The sequence below is a fragment of the Callorhinchus milii genome, unplaced genomic scaffold (genome assembly GCF_018977255.1).
Source record: "Callorhinchus milii isolate IMCB2004 unplaced genomic scaffold, IMCB_Cmil_1.0 Scaffold25, whole genome shotgun sequence".
NCBI classification, from domain to species: domain Eukaryota; kingdom Metazoa; phylum Chordata; class Chondrichthyes; order Chimaeriformes; family Callorhinchidae; genus Callorhinchus; species Callorhinchus milii.
In genome coordinates, this window is record NW_024704766.1 from 2,735,561 (window position 1) to 2,753,282 (window position 17,722).

Here is a 17,722-nt window from a genome sequence, read left to right on the forward strand (position 1 = left end):
TCCCTGGTACCCTGGGGGTGGGGTGGGGAGAGAAAAACTCACCCTCACCCCCTCCCCTGCCTCCCTGGTACCCTGGGGGTGGGGTGGGGAGGAGAGCACCTCACCCCCTCCCCTGCCTTCCTGGTACCCTGGGGGGTGGGGGGGGGAGAGAACAACTCACCCTCACCCCCTCCCCTGCCTCCCTGGTACCCTGGGGGTGGGGGGGAAGCACCTCACCCCCTCCCCTGCCTCCCTGGTACCCTGGGGGGTGGGGGGGGGAGAGAACAACTCACCCTCACCCCCTCCCCTGCCTCCCTGGTACCCTGGGGGGGGGGGGAAAGCACCTCACCCCCTCCCCTGCCTCCCTGGTACCCTGGGTTGGGGGGGGTGTGGGTGTGGGTGGTGGGGGGGGGAATGGTCAAGCATCTTCTTGGGGCGCTCTGGGCTGTGGTGATGGCGATGGGGGCGGTTGCTATGGTGACCCTCCTCAGAGGGCGTGGTCCGGGCGGGAGGGGCGGGGCGGGGCGCACTGCGCAGGCGCAGTTCACCCCTCGGGGGGGCGGGGCGGGGCGGAGCAGTGATTGCTCAAGATGGCGGCAGCGCTGCGGGCGTCGAGGATTCTTTTCGGGCTCCTCATCCTCTTGACGGAGGGTAAGTAGGAGATTTGTTTTTGGTCGGTTGATTGGTGGGGGGGGGAGAGAGAGAGAGAGAAGTTGGCTGTTCGTGGCGGGTTTGTGAGGGGGGGGGGAGGACAGTTTGAATGGTGTCAACTCGCTCCTCGCGCGCCCTCTCCCCCCCCCCCCCCCGCGCGCGGCTAACGGTTTCTGCGCGAGACGCGGCTTCGCTCTGTCTCTCTCTCTGTCTGTCTCACTCACTCACTCACTCTCTCTCTTCTCTCCCCCCCTCCCCACTCCACCACCCGCCCGCTTCCACCCCGTCCCGTCTCCCCTCATCTCATCTCTACCCCTCCCCTCCCCCCCCCATCCCACCCACACACACACACCCTCCCTCCCTTCATTCCACCCCGTTTCCCCCTCCCCACTCATCCCATTCCCCTCCTCCTCATCCCATTCCCCCCTCCCCACTCATCCCATTCCCTCCTCCTCATCCCATTCCCCCCCTTAGCATCCCCCCAACCCACCCCCTTCAGCAACCCCCCCCCCCATCATCCCCCTTCAGCATATCTACCCCCCTTCAGCATCCCCCCATCCCCTTCATTCAACTCCTTCGTCCTTTTTATTTTCTCCCACTTTTTCACGGTGTGGATACACAGTCATAATTCACTCACACTCACAGAGAGAATAAATACAGTGAAACACACCGCCCGTTTTATTATTTCATCGAAGTAGAGGCGATCCCTCCCCCCCCCCCCCGCCCGGCCACACACACACACACACACCCACACACCCCTCCCGTTATCCTTTTTATTTTCTCCACTTTAGCGCGTGGATAAAGTCAGTAAAAGTCATCTCTCGCACAGAGAGCGAGGGAGGGGGGGGAGAGGGAGACAGACACAGAGAGACAGAGAGGGAGGGGGAGACAGACACAGAGAGACAGAGAGGGAGGGGGAGACAGACACAGAGAGACAGAGAGGGAAGGGGAGACAGACACAGAGAGACAGAGAGGGAGGGGGAGACAGACACAGAGAGACAGAGAGGGAGGGGGAGACAGACACAGAGAGACAGAGAGGGAAGGGGAGACAGACACAGAGAGACAGAGAGGGAGGGGGAGACAGACACAGAGATACAGAGAGGGAGGGGGAGACAGACACAGAGAGACAGAGAGTGAGGGGGAGACAGATAGAGAGTGAGGGGGAGACAGACACAGAGATACAGAGAGGGAGGGGGAGACAGACACAGAGAGGGAGGAAGAGACAGACACAGAGAGGGGAAAATAATACAATGAAACACCGCTTTATTATTTGAGGTGAAAAGTTTTCGGGCTCCTGTTTGTTTGTTTGTCAGTTGTATAAAAACACACACTTGAGGAGTGTTTGCAAACGAAAGGGTTAGTTATTTCCATTCCCGTTTAAGCAAGAGTTTTCCCCCTCCCTCCCTCCCTCCCTCCTGCTTCTCCCTCTCCTTCACAGAGGAGTTTTCATTTCTATCCAGCTGCGTGGGGGTGGAGGAACTTTTGTGTGTTGTTGTTGTCGTCGTCCTCGATAAAGGAATAACGGTATAGTTTTTCCAAGCGTTGGGAAAACTGCCCGGAGAGACCTCACGTTGTCAGGCGAATATATATATATATATGTGTGTGTGTGTGTGTGTGTGAAAGAAAGGTCTGATTTCCAGCAAGATCAAAAAAAAAACAAGATTTGCTCTTAATTTAAACAAACACAACCTGGCAAAATCCTCCCCCCCCCCCCCCCACCCAAAAAAAAAAGTTTTTTCTTTTCACTTAAAACAAACAAACACCCCCCTCTCTCCCCCCCCCAAAAAAAAAAAAATCATCTGCTTTTCCTTTTTTTTCTTTTAAAACTTTGGTTTACGCTCAGGATTTTCAGATATTTCTTGAAGCCCACCCACTCTTATCTCTCGTTACCCTCCCACTGCGTGAGAAACTTTGGGTGTGTGTGTGTATGCGCACAGATAAGTTTTAACCCACTCCCCGATCTCTGGTAAATAACTAGTTATAGCATCATGAGACTCAGACGCACACTGTGAGTAGTGAAAAGTCTTGGCAGGAGTTGGTCAAGCGAGTTTAAAAACTTGTTGCTTATCCAGCAGTAATTATTTTTTTGTGTGCCGGTCAGCCCCAGTCCTGAGGTTACAGAATTCCAGTAAAATTCACGAACCTTTGCCGACTTGACGGCAGTAAAATAATTCTGTGGTGAACAGTATAAGGAAGTTTATGGAGTAAATCAACTGAGTCGGGTTCGCGTAACGAGTCTTCCCAAAGAACGTTAACTTGCACATCTATCACTGTGAAGTTTATTACATTTGTTATGTGGAAGATTTCGTAGTCGAATATAACGAAGGGTGGACAAAAAGGGAAGTGTGGGTATATGCTAAATCTAACTACAGAGCTAAGTTGTTTTGATATATTAATAAATTCAGAAAGTTATTTTACCTAATTTACCAGAGGGTGGAATTTGTAGATACAAGGACAGAATAAAAATGTTTTATAGCACCGATTGAAATGTTTAATATTGGTTCAACTGTCATCTCATCTCATGATATTGTTCCCACTATCTTCCAAGTTTCTTTGTTTCATATTACTACTTTTTCAATTTGAAGAAAATGTGTCAATTTTAACAAAATAAACTGATTTAAAAAAGGTTTGTAATATTTGTTCTTATTGAATTATACATAAATAGATACAAGATGTGTCATTCACTGTGACCTAAGATGATGGTATATGTTAAGCAGATGATGTACACGGGATGATTAATGAATTGTGCTAATAGAGGTGAGAAAACGATCATTGCAAATCTTGCAGTCACAAGTAAATTAAATTCAGACTCAGGATGAAAATGAGCAGTGCCAGTAGAATATTCTACTTACATACCCTTTACCATAACAATGTGCTGCATTTATAGAAGATAATTCTATTTCTCCAGCCCGCCCTCTTCTTTTTGCCCAGTTTCCTGTTTTTCTCTTCAAGGCAATTGCCCATCCTGGGTTATGTTTGGGTTGGCACTGCTTTTGATTTCCAGTATCTAGCCCGAGTTGGCATTCTCCATATGTGAGCCTGGTCCGCAACGAAGGGCGGGGCATCACAGCTGAGCCTGATTCTGCTGTCAGCTGGCATTAATACACATTCTAGGAGGGGTCATTGGAGAGCGAGCAACCCAACTTGTTTTCCCTCCAGAGATTGAATTAGCCAGCCTCAGGAGAAATGGGGAAATTCAACCTGGATTGTTTTTCAAAAACTGAAATTCTGAGGTCTTGTGCTTGAGGGACCTTGTTAATGATGTTAATGTTAATGATGCTTAATAATAAAGATTTTTAGAAAGCACAGCGAAATTGCGAAAGGAGGAGGTCTTGCAATATCGATAAAGGACACAATTACAACAGTAGAAAAAAAGGATTTTAGTCAGAGTGATCAGGCCGTCAGTTAACCTTGGATGCTGGTTATGCTGGACCAAACGGCTAGCCTCGATATGTCCGGCTTAATCAGTTTTCACTGTATATTACATCATGATGGGTGATTGAACGTTTTCTGCAGCACAACCATTTTCAATGTTGCATTCAACAAGAAAACAAGTGGCTTGGGTGGAATAAAATTATATATTCAATTTTACTGTTTGATTTCTTGACTGCATACATAGACTTCTGTGTGCCACAAAATATTCTTCCTTTACTTTGGAGAAAATAATATCATTGCCAGGAAAATGCAGTACAACTTCAGTATTTAACTTGAGGTCAGTCATATAGCCGCTTCTGTTTTTATTTAACAGTTATCCTTTGTTCTTAGTACAAGGCAGCGAGCAAGTTACTTGTTCCTCAACAAAGCAGTTATTTGTTTAGATCAATAATAGTCTGTAAAAAAGCTATGAACACAGCTTTGGATGAGTACACCCTCCACCTTCTTTAAGACCCATGACAAAAGTTGTTGTGTGGTGAAACCAAACACTGCTAAATTTTCTGCATAGATTTTCAGATTACGTGAATCATCACTTTTATACGCTCGCATCTCTCAAGTCAGTTTAACCACTGCAAAACTTTTTTTAGGTGATTAAAAATATACTTTGGGTTCCAAGTCCTGATGTAGAGCTTGAACTCACAACCTCTGATTCAGAGGCGAGAGCACTACCCACTATTTGAATTATCAATTCAAATAATATCTTTCTGGATTGTTTTTAGCTATTAAGTGCCATACATGCAAGATTATTCCTTGCTAATATATGATGTTTTGTCAGCTCCAATCGTATTATGTCGGGACTTGGACCTCGTATGGTCAAAGCCAGGGTGGTCCAACCTTTTATAATAATAATAATAATCCTTGGATTTGATATTATTAGCGCCTCATCACGTCTTTGAGACGTCTTAAAGCCCTTCACAGAATATACTGTAAAGTGAACTGACTATACTTTGTGGGTGAAACACAGCAGCCAATTTCACACAGCAGTGCCTGACAAGGATTATTATTGTATTACTTACATTCTTCATGCATGGTAGTGTCTTGGAGTGCTTAAATGCCTAAATAAAGAACTCCCATCTCCCTCCAAATTCCTTTATTGTAGGAAGTTTTCTGGCTTCAATTGTCTTTTCTAATGATGCGCTGTACTTTGTCGCAGAAAATGGAATTATCCCATTGTAATTTTTATCTGGAGTCCCATTTAATAACTAACTCTCAATATAATACTTATTTTTGGACCATTCATATTAATGAAATACCATTAGGATTGATTTTTCGTTATCTACTAAAATACAAGGCAATGAGGCTCAATGATTAATTTGTAGTTTTTAAAGTCCCAGTCTGTTTTTATGTAGGTTTCTTTAATCTTCCAGTCATTACTGACAGCATCACCATCCAAGTCTCCACACTCCACCTTATTAAGCTGGTCCAGAACCTTGGCGTCTTGCTTAACCCTCAACTATCCTTTCCACCCCAAATCTTCCCCCACCTCCGCAACATCGCCCAACTCTGCGACTGTTACACCACAGGCCGCTGAAACCATCATACACGCATTCATAACATCCAGGCTTGACTATGCAAACTCCCTGCATTGGCCTCCCCAACTCCTCCCTCCATAAGCTGCAGATCGTCCAGAACTCTGCAGTCCGTGCCCTCTCCCGCATCAGGCTCTGTGACCCTATCACCCCCATCCTCGCCCGACTCCACTGGCTTCCCATCACATGGAAGATCCTGGTCCTCGTCTTCAAAGCCTTTCATGAAACAGGATACAAATATATCTCAGCACTTCCGGAATATCCTGTCTTTGTGAGGAGCACAATAGTGAGTTTATTGCAGTCTTTTCGTGGTGAGATTTTTCCCATATTTAGTATGTAAACTTATGCTCTTGTGGTTGCAGAGTTTATTTTGGTGTAGCTTTTTCTATCGTTCTTGTGGAAATTATTAGAGGATGGTTTTTTTAAAATCACAGGTTAAAATTCATGTTTTTTTTGGGTCAGCTGAGTTGTGATGCATGCCGAAACCCATCACCACGTTCAAGAGTATTCAAGCCAAACTGAGAATTCCATAAATTCATGGTCATACAGCTTTAGTGTTTTTGACATATTGCAAAGTGAAGAAACTTGTCTGAAAATGGGTGTCTCTCCATTCCCTGCCCCCAGCGCCCTCTACTCATCTCCCCCTTCTCACTTCCCCACTCTTCCTGTCCTCCTCTACTCCAGATCCCAACCCCAGCCGGGTGCATGCTTGATTGTCCAGAGCTTTGGAACATCCTCCCGACGTCAAAGGCACTATATAAATGTAATTTGTTGCTGTTGTGATTACTTTATGACGTTTAGGTAATTCATGGGCTATCTGAGATGAAATGTTACTCCAAAAGTGAATTATTATGTTAAAACAAATTTCAGCTGTTTAAAAAGATTATGTTTCTATATTTTGAGGACCGGCTGTCTAGGCTTAAGCTAATTTTTTCAACAGCTGGGATTTATACATGTTCCACCATTTATCTTTTATGGTTGCTAAGTTTGATCTCTGATTTATCATTGAATACTAACTGGCAGTGTTCATGTGGCCATTCACAAAATATTTAAAATGTGCATTTAATTTTTTTCTCTTTGCTATCCTTTGCCCATGTCGAAGTACTAAGTATGGTTTTAGAGGGTTGGCAGGGAAGTACAGAGAGATGAAAAATGTGCTGCACTTTATCCGTAGACCATTTGTTGAAGAATTTCAGCTGTTTCAAAGGCATTACGACTGTAGTTTGAGATTCTGTTGATAATTAACAACTATAAGGCAAGCTGCGGTTGTTGGATGGGTTTAAACAGCTGTGATTTTTTAATCTAACATTATAACATTATAACACTGTTAACTAACCTATGCCAAGGTGGCTGCCGGGAGCCGGGTGCCCTATTTGAGAAACACGGGCCGCATAAGCAGTACTTTTGTGTTTCCCTTCCAGAAGCGTAACATTTGCACAGCTCCTTTTTCACGTCGGCAGGACTTCTGAAAGCGCTCGACACCGCTGGCTGGGCACCCAGGCTGGGGATGGGAGCTGAGGGGGCTGGGGAGGGAAAAAGATGACTGAGAGCGCAGTCAAAGAGTTAGGTCTTGATGTGCCTTCAAAGAAGGGAAAGAGGAAGCGAGTTGGAGGTACTTTGGGAATGGAATGTTTCGTGAACCACGAAACACTGCCTTCATTTCTCCCCTCTCTTTCTCTCCCGCACTCTCTTTGTTTCTCTCCCTCTTGATCTCTCTCTCAATCACTCTCCCTCTCTTGCTGAGACGTCTTAAAGCGCTTCACAGAAGTGGATCGACTGTGATAAAGAGCAATTGTTTTTTTTAGTCGGCCTGGCTTAGTTGGTAGCTCTGAGTCGGTGGCTCTGAGTCAGAAGGCTGTGAGTTTGAGGCCCACGTCAGGACTTTGAACTCAAGTCTTGGCTGACACTTTGGTGGAGTCCTGGGGTTGTGCTACATTGTTGAAGGTGCTGTTTTTCGAACGAGTTGTCCCTCTATCGGAGTTCAGTGTGATCTCTCTGAGGTCCTGTCTGTCTGTTCCAATGGGCATTAAAGATTTTTGTGGCTCAATTTGGAAAAGTGCAGGAAGTTTCTCTGTGTTCTAACCTTTGTTTGTCACTTTGTGAAATGTTTGCTGCAGAAATTATATTTTTGTTTTTATTCTCTGTACAGGTTGTCAAATGTGGGCATTGGTATTAACATCCAATAACAATAACCCTGTGGTGAATGAATTTGAAAGTAAGTACATTAATAACTATTTTCTCCTTTTTCCCCCAATTAATAATAATAATCCTTACATTTGATATAGCGCCTTATCACAGCTTCGAGACGTCTCAAAGCGCTTCACAGAATATACTGTAAAGTGAATTGACTGCATATTTTGTGGGCAAAATGTGGTAGCCAATTGCGCGCAACAGTGTCCCACAAACAGTCATGGATTGAGTGAACAAATTCTTTTGTAAAATTTATTTTTTGAGGGATTATTATCCCTGGAAAAGCGATCTGCCAGTTGACTACCTACTTAATGCTAGGTAAACTGCTAGGTTCCTACTTACTCTTTAGGCTTAAGCTAATCATTTCAACACCTGGGATTTGTACATGTTCCACCATTTATCTTTTACGGTTGCTAAGGAGCCACATGTGGAGTAAGGAAACTTGCTCAACGTTTCGTCCTGCCCGGCAATCAAACTCACGTTTCTCGCTTGCGAGACGAGTGCTCTTAGCACTGAGCTACAGGACTCCACATGTCAGAACATTACAAATCTCATTTTCCATCTAAAGTGCGGAGAATAGTTTTAGTTTATCATGTGAATGTTTGAGGAAATCAAATGTATAGTGACTCGGACTCTCCCAATACAGAAAAATGAGATAAATAAAATGTTCTCAGTTTAAAAGGAAACTATTTTTATGCTGTACAGTCAGAATTTTGCCTTACATTGAAATCTAGAAAGTTCCACAGAAATTAATTCGGAGTAAATACTCTTAATTACTAACAGAGATTTAATTTAGCCACATCTTCAAACACTGCTAAAAAATCATATTGTTTTTTTTTAAGGTGCTACATTATCCTGCCTTATCGAATCCACGGTAACTGTCCATCCTCGAATTGAGTGGAAGAAGTTGTCAAAATCAAATGTTGCTCCAAGCCATGTGTATTTTTTGAAAAAGTTCACAGGTATTGTTTCAAATTATGTAATGCCATTACATAGAGTAGGCTGCGGGGTCTCCTTGGAGCTGAACTGGCTCTTGAGATGACATGCTTGGCAACAGAATGTGGGACTCGAGTCAGCCCTCTGTGGTGATGTCAGTAATCTGGTTCTCGAGCCAGGTGGGTCCGCAGTCTGGGTCATTGGCAGGAACTGGAAGGGCAGACCAGTAAATATAGTCTTGACCCGTCCCCGCATGCGCACTGCATTGAATTATGCATGTGTGGTGTAGATTGATTAAATCGGATTTTATCCGATTTATACAGTTTGCCTGCAACTCCAACTTGGCGTAAGTCCCGACTGATGCAGCTAATGCGAGTTTTATTGTAATACAGCCTTTGATATTTTTCAAAGATATCTATCTAAATATCTAGTGTTTAAGATGTTGTGTTCTGGAACATAAACATTCGTACAATCAGGACACAGTTAGTACAAACAATGATGTCAGATGTAGATCATTTGATTTAAGCGCGTGTGTGTGGGAAGGTGCAGGCAAGCTTTATATCACAGTTTACATAGTCTCGCACTTGAATGCTGCTTACAAGATCATTATATGCAGGAATCGGGGAGGAACTAATTTGTTGTAACTGATTTTCTCAGTTTATTACTTTGATTCCCAGCCTCTAAAATGTTAAGTGAGAGGGGAAGAGGGGAATTGATCACGTATCACTCTTAGAAAGCACATATCCCCGTCGGCAATGGACTGGAATATATTGTTTGGTTGGAGAAGAGCGCAAATTTCACAGGGACATACAAACCCTGAAAATAAAACAGTATACAAAACAGATTTTTCTTTTTTGCATTTACTTACATTTGACGGTTGAACATTTTAATTTAGATTCAGGAAATTGAGCAGCATGTTCCATTAACCTGTATAGAATTTGATCTAATCCATGACATTATATTCTGCTGCAATTAGTTTTCATAGTCAATTTTAATCCTGATCTTTGAATTTGCCAATTTTAGCCAGAATTGCAGTTTGGGCATATTAACTTGTCTCAAACTTCCTACCCCCCTTATCAAGGGAGGTGGAGTGACAAAATAGTAGGGTGGGAAGAAAGATAGATGGTTGTTTCTTCTGAGTTTTAAATCTCCTAGATTTGTTGAATTTTGTGAGATTATTGATTGCGTATTACGAATTAAATATTCCGGTGATGAAAGCAGACACTATTTGTAACGCACATTTATCATTTTACTTAGGGGACTTGGAAGGCCGAGCGGATATTGATAAAGCCACTCTCTTTATATATAATGCAACTCGTAAAGACACGGCAACATATCGCTGCGAAGTAACAGCAATTAATGACGAGAATTCATTAGGTGAACTTTACATTAACCTCACGGTGCAAGGTACTTTTCATATAATTTTTTACCAATGTATGATGAAATGTTCTCATAGGATGAGCTGAAGTTTCTATGTAATTCATTGTTGACTAGTCTATTCGCAAGTGAGATGTCAAGAAACATTGGGAATCAATGAAATATCATTACCTTGAACCAAAATATCTGATTCAACATTAATACTGCGTATTTGGTAGTGATCTAAACCTGTGGTATGAACAGCATTTCGTGCTGGAGCTGGCTGGAATAGATACTTTAAGCAGGAATGCAGTTAGCGCCCACTCAGTATAAATCTGTGTGTGAATCACGCTGGACCTGCTTCCTTAATGTCCATTCAATGTCCTTGGACCGTTCCAGGAAACTTTCATCAGAGCATCTTATGACAGGCTCTTTTATTCCATCAAAACACAAATTCTATGTTCGTGATTTTTGATTTTGGCATGAGCTCATAATAATAATTCTTGTATTTGATACAGCGCTTTATCACATCTTCGAGATGTCTTGAAGCGCTTCACAAGATATACTGTAAAGTGAATTGACTGTAAATTTTGTTGGGGAATTGACAACAGCAAGTTACATTTGTAGAGCTTTTCACGTCAGGAGGATGTCTCAAATCAGATCAGAAGGGGCTTTTCAGGACCGATTAAAAGCAAGAGCTAGGAATTACAAACCAACTTTATTTATTCATATCCTGACGAGACTATAAAAAGAAAAGAAAATTAGTAGTAAACTCAGTCCTGAACTCCAGATGACTATAACTGCCCATATCTACAACAGGTATGCATTGCTAACGTATTTGGGTTATAATTAAATGGTAATCTCACTTTGAGAAAAGTTGATGTAGAGTATTTTTCATTGTAATTTCATGATGTGGTTATATTTTTGCATTATGTGTCAAATGTCATGATCTTCCCAATTCTGAAAAATGAGTTTGTTCGACAGTGAAACCAATCACACCTCGATGTTTCGTGCCTAAATCGGTACCAGTGGGGAAGACTGCAACTCTGACGTGTGCTGAGAATGAAGGCTATCCACCATCCATGTATTCCTGGTACAGAAATGGAGAACATATCCCAACGGACTACAAATCCAATCCAAAGTTTTTAAATTCCTCCTATAAAATAGATTCAAGTACAGGAACTCTGGTAATTTTCTGTTCTAAACTTTCATAAAATGCTTGCATCCAATATTGCCCCTCCAATGTCGGAATGTCTGAAAGCATTTTATATTAATTACTATTAAGGTGTAATGACTATATTTAGGTGAATATAGCAGCCAATTTGTGGGCAGCAATGTCCCACAAGCTGACAGGAAATAACAACAATATGCATTTATATAGTGCCCCTCACGCAGGGTAACGTCCCAGAGCTGGGTGGGAAATGATGGGGGGGGGGGTGTGCTTGGCGGGAGGTAGCCAAAAACCCAGTCAAAAATGGGGCCATTAGGTGTATTTTGAAAGCAGAGTAGGGAGGAAGCAAGGTGGAAATATTTAGGGAGAGTTCTGTGGAGAAAATTCCAGAGAGTAGGGACAGATTAGCTTAAAAGCTTGTCCACCAACGGTGGGATAGAGATGGTGGAGCGGAGGGAGTGGGCAGGAAAGTAGAGAATCCCAGGTGTAGGTTGGGCCAAGGTGTTGTTTAACAACATTTCAGAGGTTAAGCCATATGGATCAATGGCAAATTGCCGATCCAATCACTGAGCATCGGGAGGTGCTAATCAGCTTTCTCGTGGGCCACTAACTTTTCCATCAACAAAAGTAATCGCTCCAGGCTGTACTTGCTTACACCTTCGGACATTGTCTGGGATGACATTGTACACTTGCTAGAGTAGGGTTCATGACACACAAAGCTCCCAAGAAAAAGGAAGGGGAGAAACTGTTTTAAAATGACTCTTAAAGACTTATTTTTAAATGCCTAGTTTTAAAAGATTTTGTTTTCCTTGCTAGCTTTTTACTGCCACCACAAAACAAGACACAGGAGAATACCATTGTGTCGCATTGAACCATGCTGGCCATGCAGAGTGTGGATCTCAACGGATGGAAATTTGTAAGTTTATATTTTGTGTCTGAGCTTCAGTAACATTCATTAAATTGTTCAGTGTTTTGCATTGCTAACCTTGTTTTAATCATTTTTTGAAGTTTGGGCTTTAACTGTTTTGGAAGGTTAAATTAAACAGAATGGCCCCATTATTACATGTCTCGATTAAGAGCATTTATAGCGCAGGTCCACTTATAGTGCTGTTTTACTGTGAACAGAATGAGTTATGGGATATACTTAATTTTGATCCCTTTGAGTTGAGGAATGGCTGATTCCGCATTCGTTTTCCTGATTTTCTTTCCATTCACTGTGTTGCAGATGACATTAACATTGCTGGGATCATTGGTGGTGTGCTTGTGGTTGTTCTTGTCCTGCTGGTTATAACCATTGTCATCAGGCTTGCATATAAACGAGGATACTTTGCAAGTAAGGGATACCTTTTCTTATTAAAGTAATGCTTATTAAACATCTAGTGTTCAACACCCAGGTTATACGTGTATGGTTAACATTTAAGATATTACAAAAAAGCAGATTCACACAAAGCATACATGTATTGCAAATCATTACTTATTGTTTTACTGACAGTTTAAAAACTTGACTCCACACTCAGGATTAGCCGAACCACATTGACAGTTCCACACATGCATGCCATCTACGTGTGGAAATGTCCCCGTTTCTGGAATGCACCATCTCCTCAGAGGGACATGCCCTGCTTGTCTGATACCAAACATCATAAACAGCGGGTTGGCAAGAGCTGAGGCTTGGCTACCCTGGACGTGTGTTAAGAGTAAGGAGTTTTAACAGGCTGAAACTGCGCAGCTTAACATTAAGTACATTGTCTGGAAGCATCCTGCTGCTTGCCCAGCTATCGCCTCCTACTTGTTAAAGCTTTGGCTAACTGGGTTAGATGGACCCGAGTGGCAAGAATTCCAGCCCCCAGTAAGTGCCCCTAATGAGCCAGGCTGACTGGCATCGTAACAATTCCTCATGTTGTCTATGAACTGGACAACCAAGACTGCCAGAGGCACCCCCCGAAGAAACATCATACAATTTATCCATTATTCATTCCTGATAAAATATTTATAAACCAGTGGTTTAACTTCATGTTTTCTCTTTCCTGTTTTCCAGAGAAGCAATCTGCATCAAGGTAAGACCATTAAACAAGTGAGATTGTCCAATATCCACGTGAATTGTGAACGTTTCAATTGTGGAAATGAAAACGGTGCAGATATCACGTCATTCGAGTTCAATCATTTTAATTGCTGATGTTGTAACCTGTATTACTGAAAATATGTTGCAAAACTTTCTTTTTAGCAACTACAAGGCATCTTCAAAAGCAGATGGCGTTGATTATGTCAGATCAAATTCAGTGGACGATGAGGTAAATTCAAATTGTGAAGTGGCAATTCTTGTGTAATGAAAAATTCAGTATTGTACAAATAGAGGTTTTGTTTTGAGAATTTCCCAAAATTGACAGTGACATAAATTGAAATACTGATTAACAATTTACTTTTGCTGCGTTACATGGAATAATGGAATAATCTCTCACCATTACAGGGAGACTTCCGACACAAATCCTCTTTTATTATCTGAGGAGGAGAAAAGAGAAGTCTGGACAACAGAAGAATACCTCTTGAGGAGCTCAAACCAGTAGCGAATTGAAGTGTATAAACTTACATGGGCCTCAAACCTATAAAGAAGTTTAATGCCAGAGACTTTATGATATAAAATGATTTTTGCCAAAGCTTAATGACCACTGTTTCTGCTACTAAACCGGGAAGTGTTTTATACTTCAAATTCCATTTTTGGTACTGTAGCGTTGGCTCCGTTAGGTTATTTGATCGAATGATATTGCTCTGCTGTGGTAATGTTCTAATGTGGCTTTATTTTTAAGGGTTACTGCTTCTCAGCAATTATCCATGAGATGTGGATAATCAGCCGTGCATTCAAGCAGTCTTGAAATGGCACAGCATTGTGAGTGAATTGCCCGCAAGTCTCGAGCAAAGATTTTGATGAATATAAAGGAAATAGCAAATTTTCAGAATTATTTTGTGGGCAATAGGCAAACTAACGATAGAGTCACCATTTTTATTAATCTGCCATGGTTAATATTTTCAAAATTATTTTTGTATAGATTTGGATAAAAATGTTTACTCTTTTCGTAAAACCAGTGTTAATTGAAATGCCAAAAGATGAGTAGTTCTTCAAGTGGGCTCACGGGATAGCGACAGATGTTTGGGAGGAATTTAGTGGAATTTGAAAGTGGGTTTGGCCATGATTCTCTTACGTAGAGTGCTTTTGTTTGTACACGTTGCCTGTGCTGGTCAGTCATATTGATATACGGCAATGCTTCAATGGCTTATTTTCAAACAGCCCAATTTTTTTCCCCCAAAAAACAAATGGCAATGTAAGACAGTTCACGATCTATTACTGCGGTGAAAGTATAGTGTGGCTAAGGACAAGCTAGAATAATGTAACTGTTAGTTGCAAGACAATGACGTTTGGAAGATTTGTCAGGAATGTGACACCCAGAAAGATGCTAATAAACTGCTTATTGATGAGATGTCGTTTACAATTTGGACGGAAAAAAAGCATCTCTCTTGGCAGTTGAACAAAAGCAATGTTTTTTTAAAATTGCTACAAGAAAAGCATAAGAAAACATACTACAACTTTGTTTTGTGTTTAAAAGATCTGATTATATTTCCATCCAAGAAATGAATGTGTTGAAAAATATTTTTTAAGTTCTTACCTCCTACATTTGTTACAAAAAAGAATTGTGTGTGTGTGTATATATATATATATATATATGCCATCCTTGAGACTAAACAAATAGAAGTTGTAAGACCACCAAAAAGTCAAGGAAAGTGGGTACTGTTCATCAGTTTGAATCAAATCTTCCAAGGACGGTCAAACATCCTCCAAAGGTGTAATGTAGCTCGTAACTGCCTCCCGTGTGGTAGAACAAAGGCTTATGTTAAACATTTAAGCAGATTTTTGGCACCGATCAGTTTTCCTTTGGTGGGAACCTGGGACCTTCCCAATTCATCACAAAGTGGCATTTTCAAACTACCACGTCAGTTACTATCAGTCGGCAAGTCTGTTGCGCATTCTCATTGGGTATTTGCTGTACAACTTCATACTTTGTGTTTGCAGCCGGACTTTCCACTTTCAAATGCACGTTTTCTGTTTGCTTAAATATATGTAGTACAACTTAAGCAAATGTCTGCACTCACTTATGACATTACTTTAACATATCTATTCACGGAACTCACTCTGTATTTATGGAAACTCGGCTAATTGTGTACCGAGGATTTGTTCTGGATTTTAAGGTATATTTTATAGTATTTGTGACTCTTCATTTATCCATTATATTGAAGTAGCGTTGTGTTTTTCGTTGCATCTTTAAAGCCATGCCGTAACATGTAACAATTTACTACGAACAGCCTTTGTCAACTTATTCAGGTTGTGTGAGTGATATAGAACTTTGAACTTTATTTTCCTGTTATCTGATGCTGCGGTTAGATTGCCTGTTTTAAAAAATAGCTCATAAAGTGCCTGTTAGATGATTCTGTAGTTTTGTGACCAGTTTTGGTGGTACCGGTCAATTATACTTTAGATTAATTTATTTACATTTACAACGTATGTATTGACTTCAGTTATTTGAACTTCACAAACTGAATGGCCCATTTTGTTAAAATAGGTGGGAGGGAAGAGAATAAAAAGGAGTCATAAGAAGAGTCATCATTCCCCGATGACCTACTTATGGAATCCAAGTTCAGTCCAACTTAATTTTGCTCAGTTTGTGCTCTGGGCTGAGCAACTGTAAACATTCTTATAAGATTTCTGCGAGTTGTCAGTGTTCTGGCTAAAGCCAGGATTTAATTTTTACCACTTTACATCCTTCAGCGGAAGCTGCTTCTGACAGTTGTTGGAACAATTTCAAACTTGTATATCTTGCAGATGTCTTCCAATAACTTCATTCAATCGGATGGGTTCACATAGGGAGTGTTTCCCTGTGGCCTTACGGTAAGCTTAATAAATCAGTTTTTTTTTGAAATTATTGGGAGTAATTAGAACTGAACCACTATCTAAACATTCTGACCGATTTATAAACGAGGATAAAGTACGCATGTTCTGTGGTTAATTTTCTGTTTGCTTCAATATATGCAGTACAATTAAGCAACAGTCATGAGTTAAAGCGATTACTTGAGAGATGGTCCGCAATAATAATACTACTACTTGCATTTGATGTAACGCTCTCACATCTTCTCAGCGTCTCAAAGCGCTTCACAGAATATACTGTAAAGTGAATTACGAAATCTCTCCAGTCCCCGTAATTATGCAACTTTGTCCGGGCTCTGATAAACTAAACGTGTACCTGGCCTTTGAAGTGATATGAAAATTAGTTTCATCCATATAAGCAAAGACAGCAGTAAATGGGGGCCCAAAGCAAACCAGCTGAGCAGTTGCCATTAACTACACTGTTTGCAGTCTCATGCCATGCTCACCTGCAAACCTCTCACAGGATAGGGAGCTTGTACCAAAGATACAGCACGGAAAATAACAGGTTAAATTGTTCCTGGCAATTAAATTTTTTTCAGTTTTACTAACTAGTAATGACCAATTTTATTGGTACCAGGGCCACTTCAGATCGGGGTTGCTTGAGATAAGATGGTGTGCTGTCACAAAGCATTAGTTTGGTCCAAAAGCTGCTGTTTTTCTGCAGCTGGTGTCGACAAACTAATTCATTTGGATGTGGAGATGAAACGAGCATTATCTCTTTTTGCAAATTCAAGGTTCAAATTAGATTATACTATAATGTTCCCTCCTGACTACAGGGTGGACGTGCCTTCCCGCACTGAACCAATTTAAGACAATTTAAATAAATGAAATAACTGAATGTGAGGAGAGGGTAAGCGGTAGAAGTGGAACCACATTCTTTGCCCATTTACTTCCAAACTCTGAAAGGGACTGTTGTAACGTTGCTCCCTATTTGAAAGCACATTAATGTTAATCACAGTCCAGAGTATAGTTAACTTATTAGATGTCATTACAAAATGTTAATAGACATGTTATTTGCAAACCTTTAGTATGATCCTAATTATTTTAATACTCTTATGAGTACTAAAGTCAAAGCAGAACATTCTGATTAAATTTTCTCCTCTTCCCCCCAAAAAAAACCTGCAAAGAACCAATTTACATTTGATGCAGTTAAATTCAAAGTGGCGCAATCATATTTCATTATAAATATTACAAATTACATTACTTTTGGAGAACAAATGCTCAATATGACATTGATTGGCCTGAGATTTGGGGATTATGTATAAAAAGGCAAACTCTATAAATTTAGATTTGCATATTTACAGATGTCTAAACATTTGCATTACAAAAACTTGTGAATCCAAATCTTAAATTCATTTAGAACAAATGTGTATGTTTCACCTGATTCAAGTAAACGCTTGAGATTGAAGTCCTTTTGTGTGAGAATCCTGGAATTAAAAACCTGTACAAAACTAATAGTTAAACCTAATGTGTTTAAAATAAACATTTCATTTATTGATATATCTA

At 41.1% G+C, this 17,722-nt stretch overlaps 1 protein-coding gene across 1 annotated transcript; it reads left to right on the top strand.

The window, feature by feature from the left end:
• Positions 1-524: 524 nt before the first annotated feature.
• On the top strand, positions 525-17,716 carry jam3b (junctional adhesion molecule 3b). Its single transcript, XM_007896075.2, has 10 exons — positions 525-630; positions 7,744-7,809; positions 8,627-8,746; positions 9,978-10,127; positions 11,061-11,263; positions 12,064-12,163; positions 12,473-12,580; positions 13,283-13,301; positions 13,469-13,535; positions 13,712-17,716. The coding sequence occupies exons 1-10, from the start codon at positions 570-572 to the stop codon at positions 13,745-13,747; spliced, it is 930 nt and encodes a 309-aa protein (XP_007894266.1). The 5' UTR covers positions 525-569; the 3' UTR covers positions 13,748-17,716.
• The last annotated feature ends 6 nt before the right edge of the window (positions 17,717-17,722 follow it).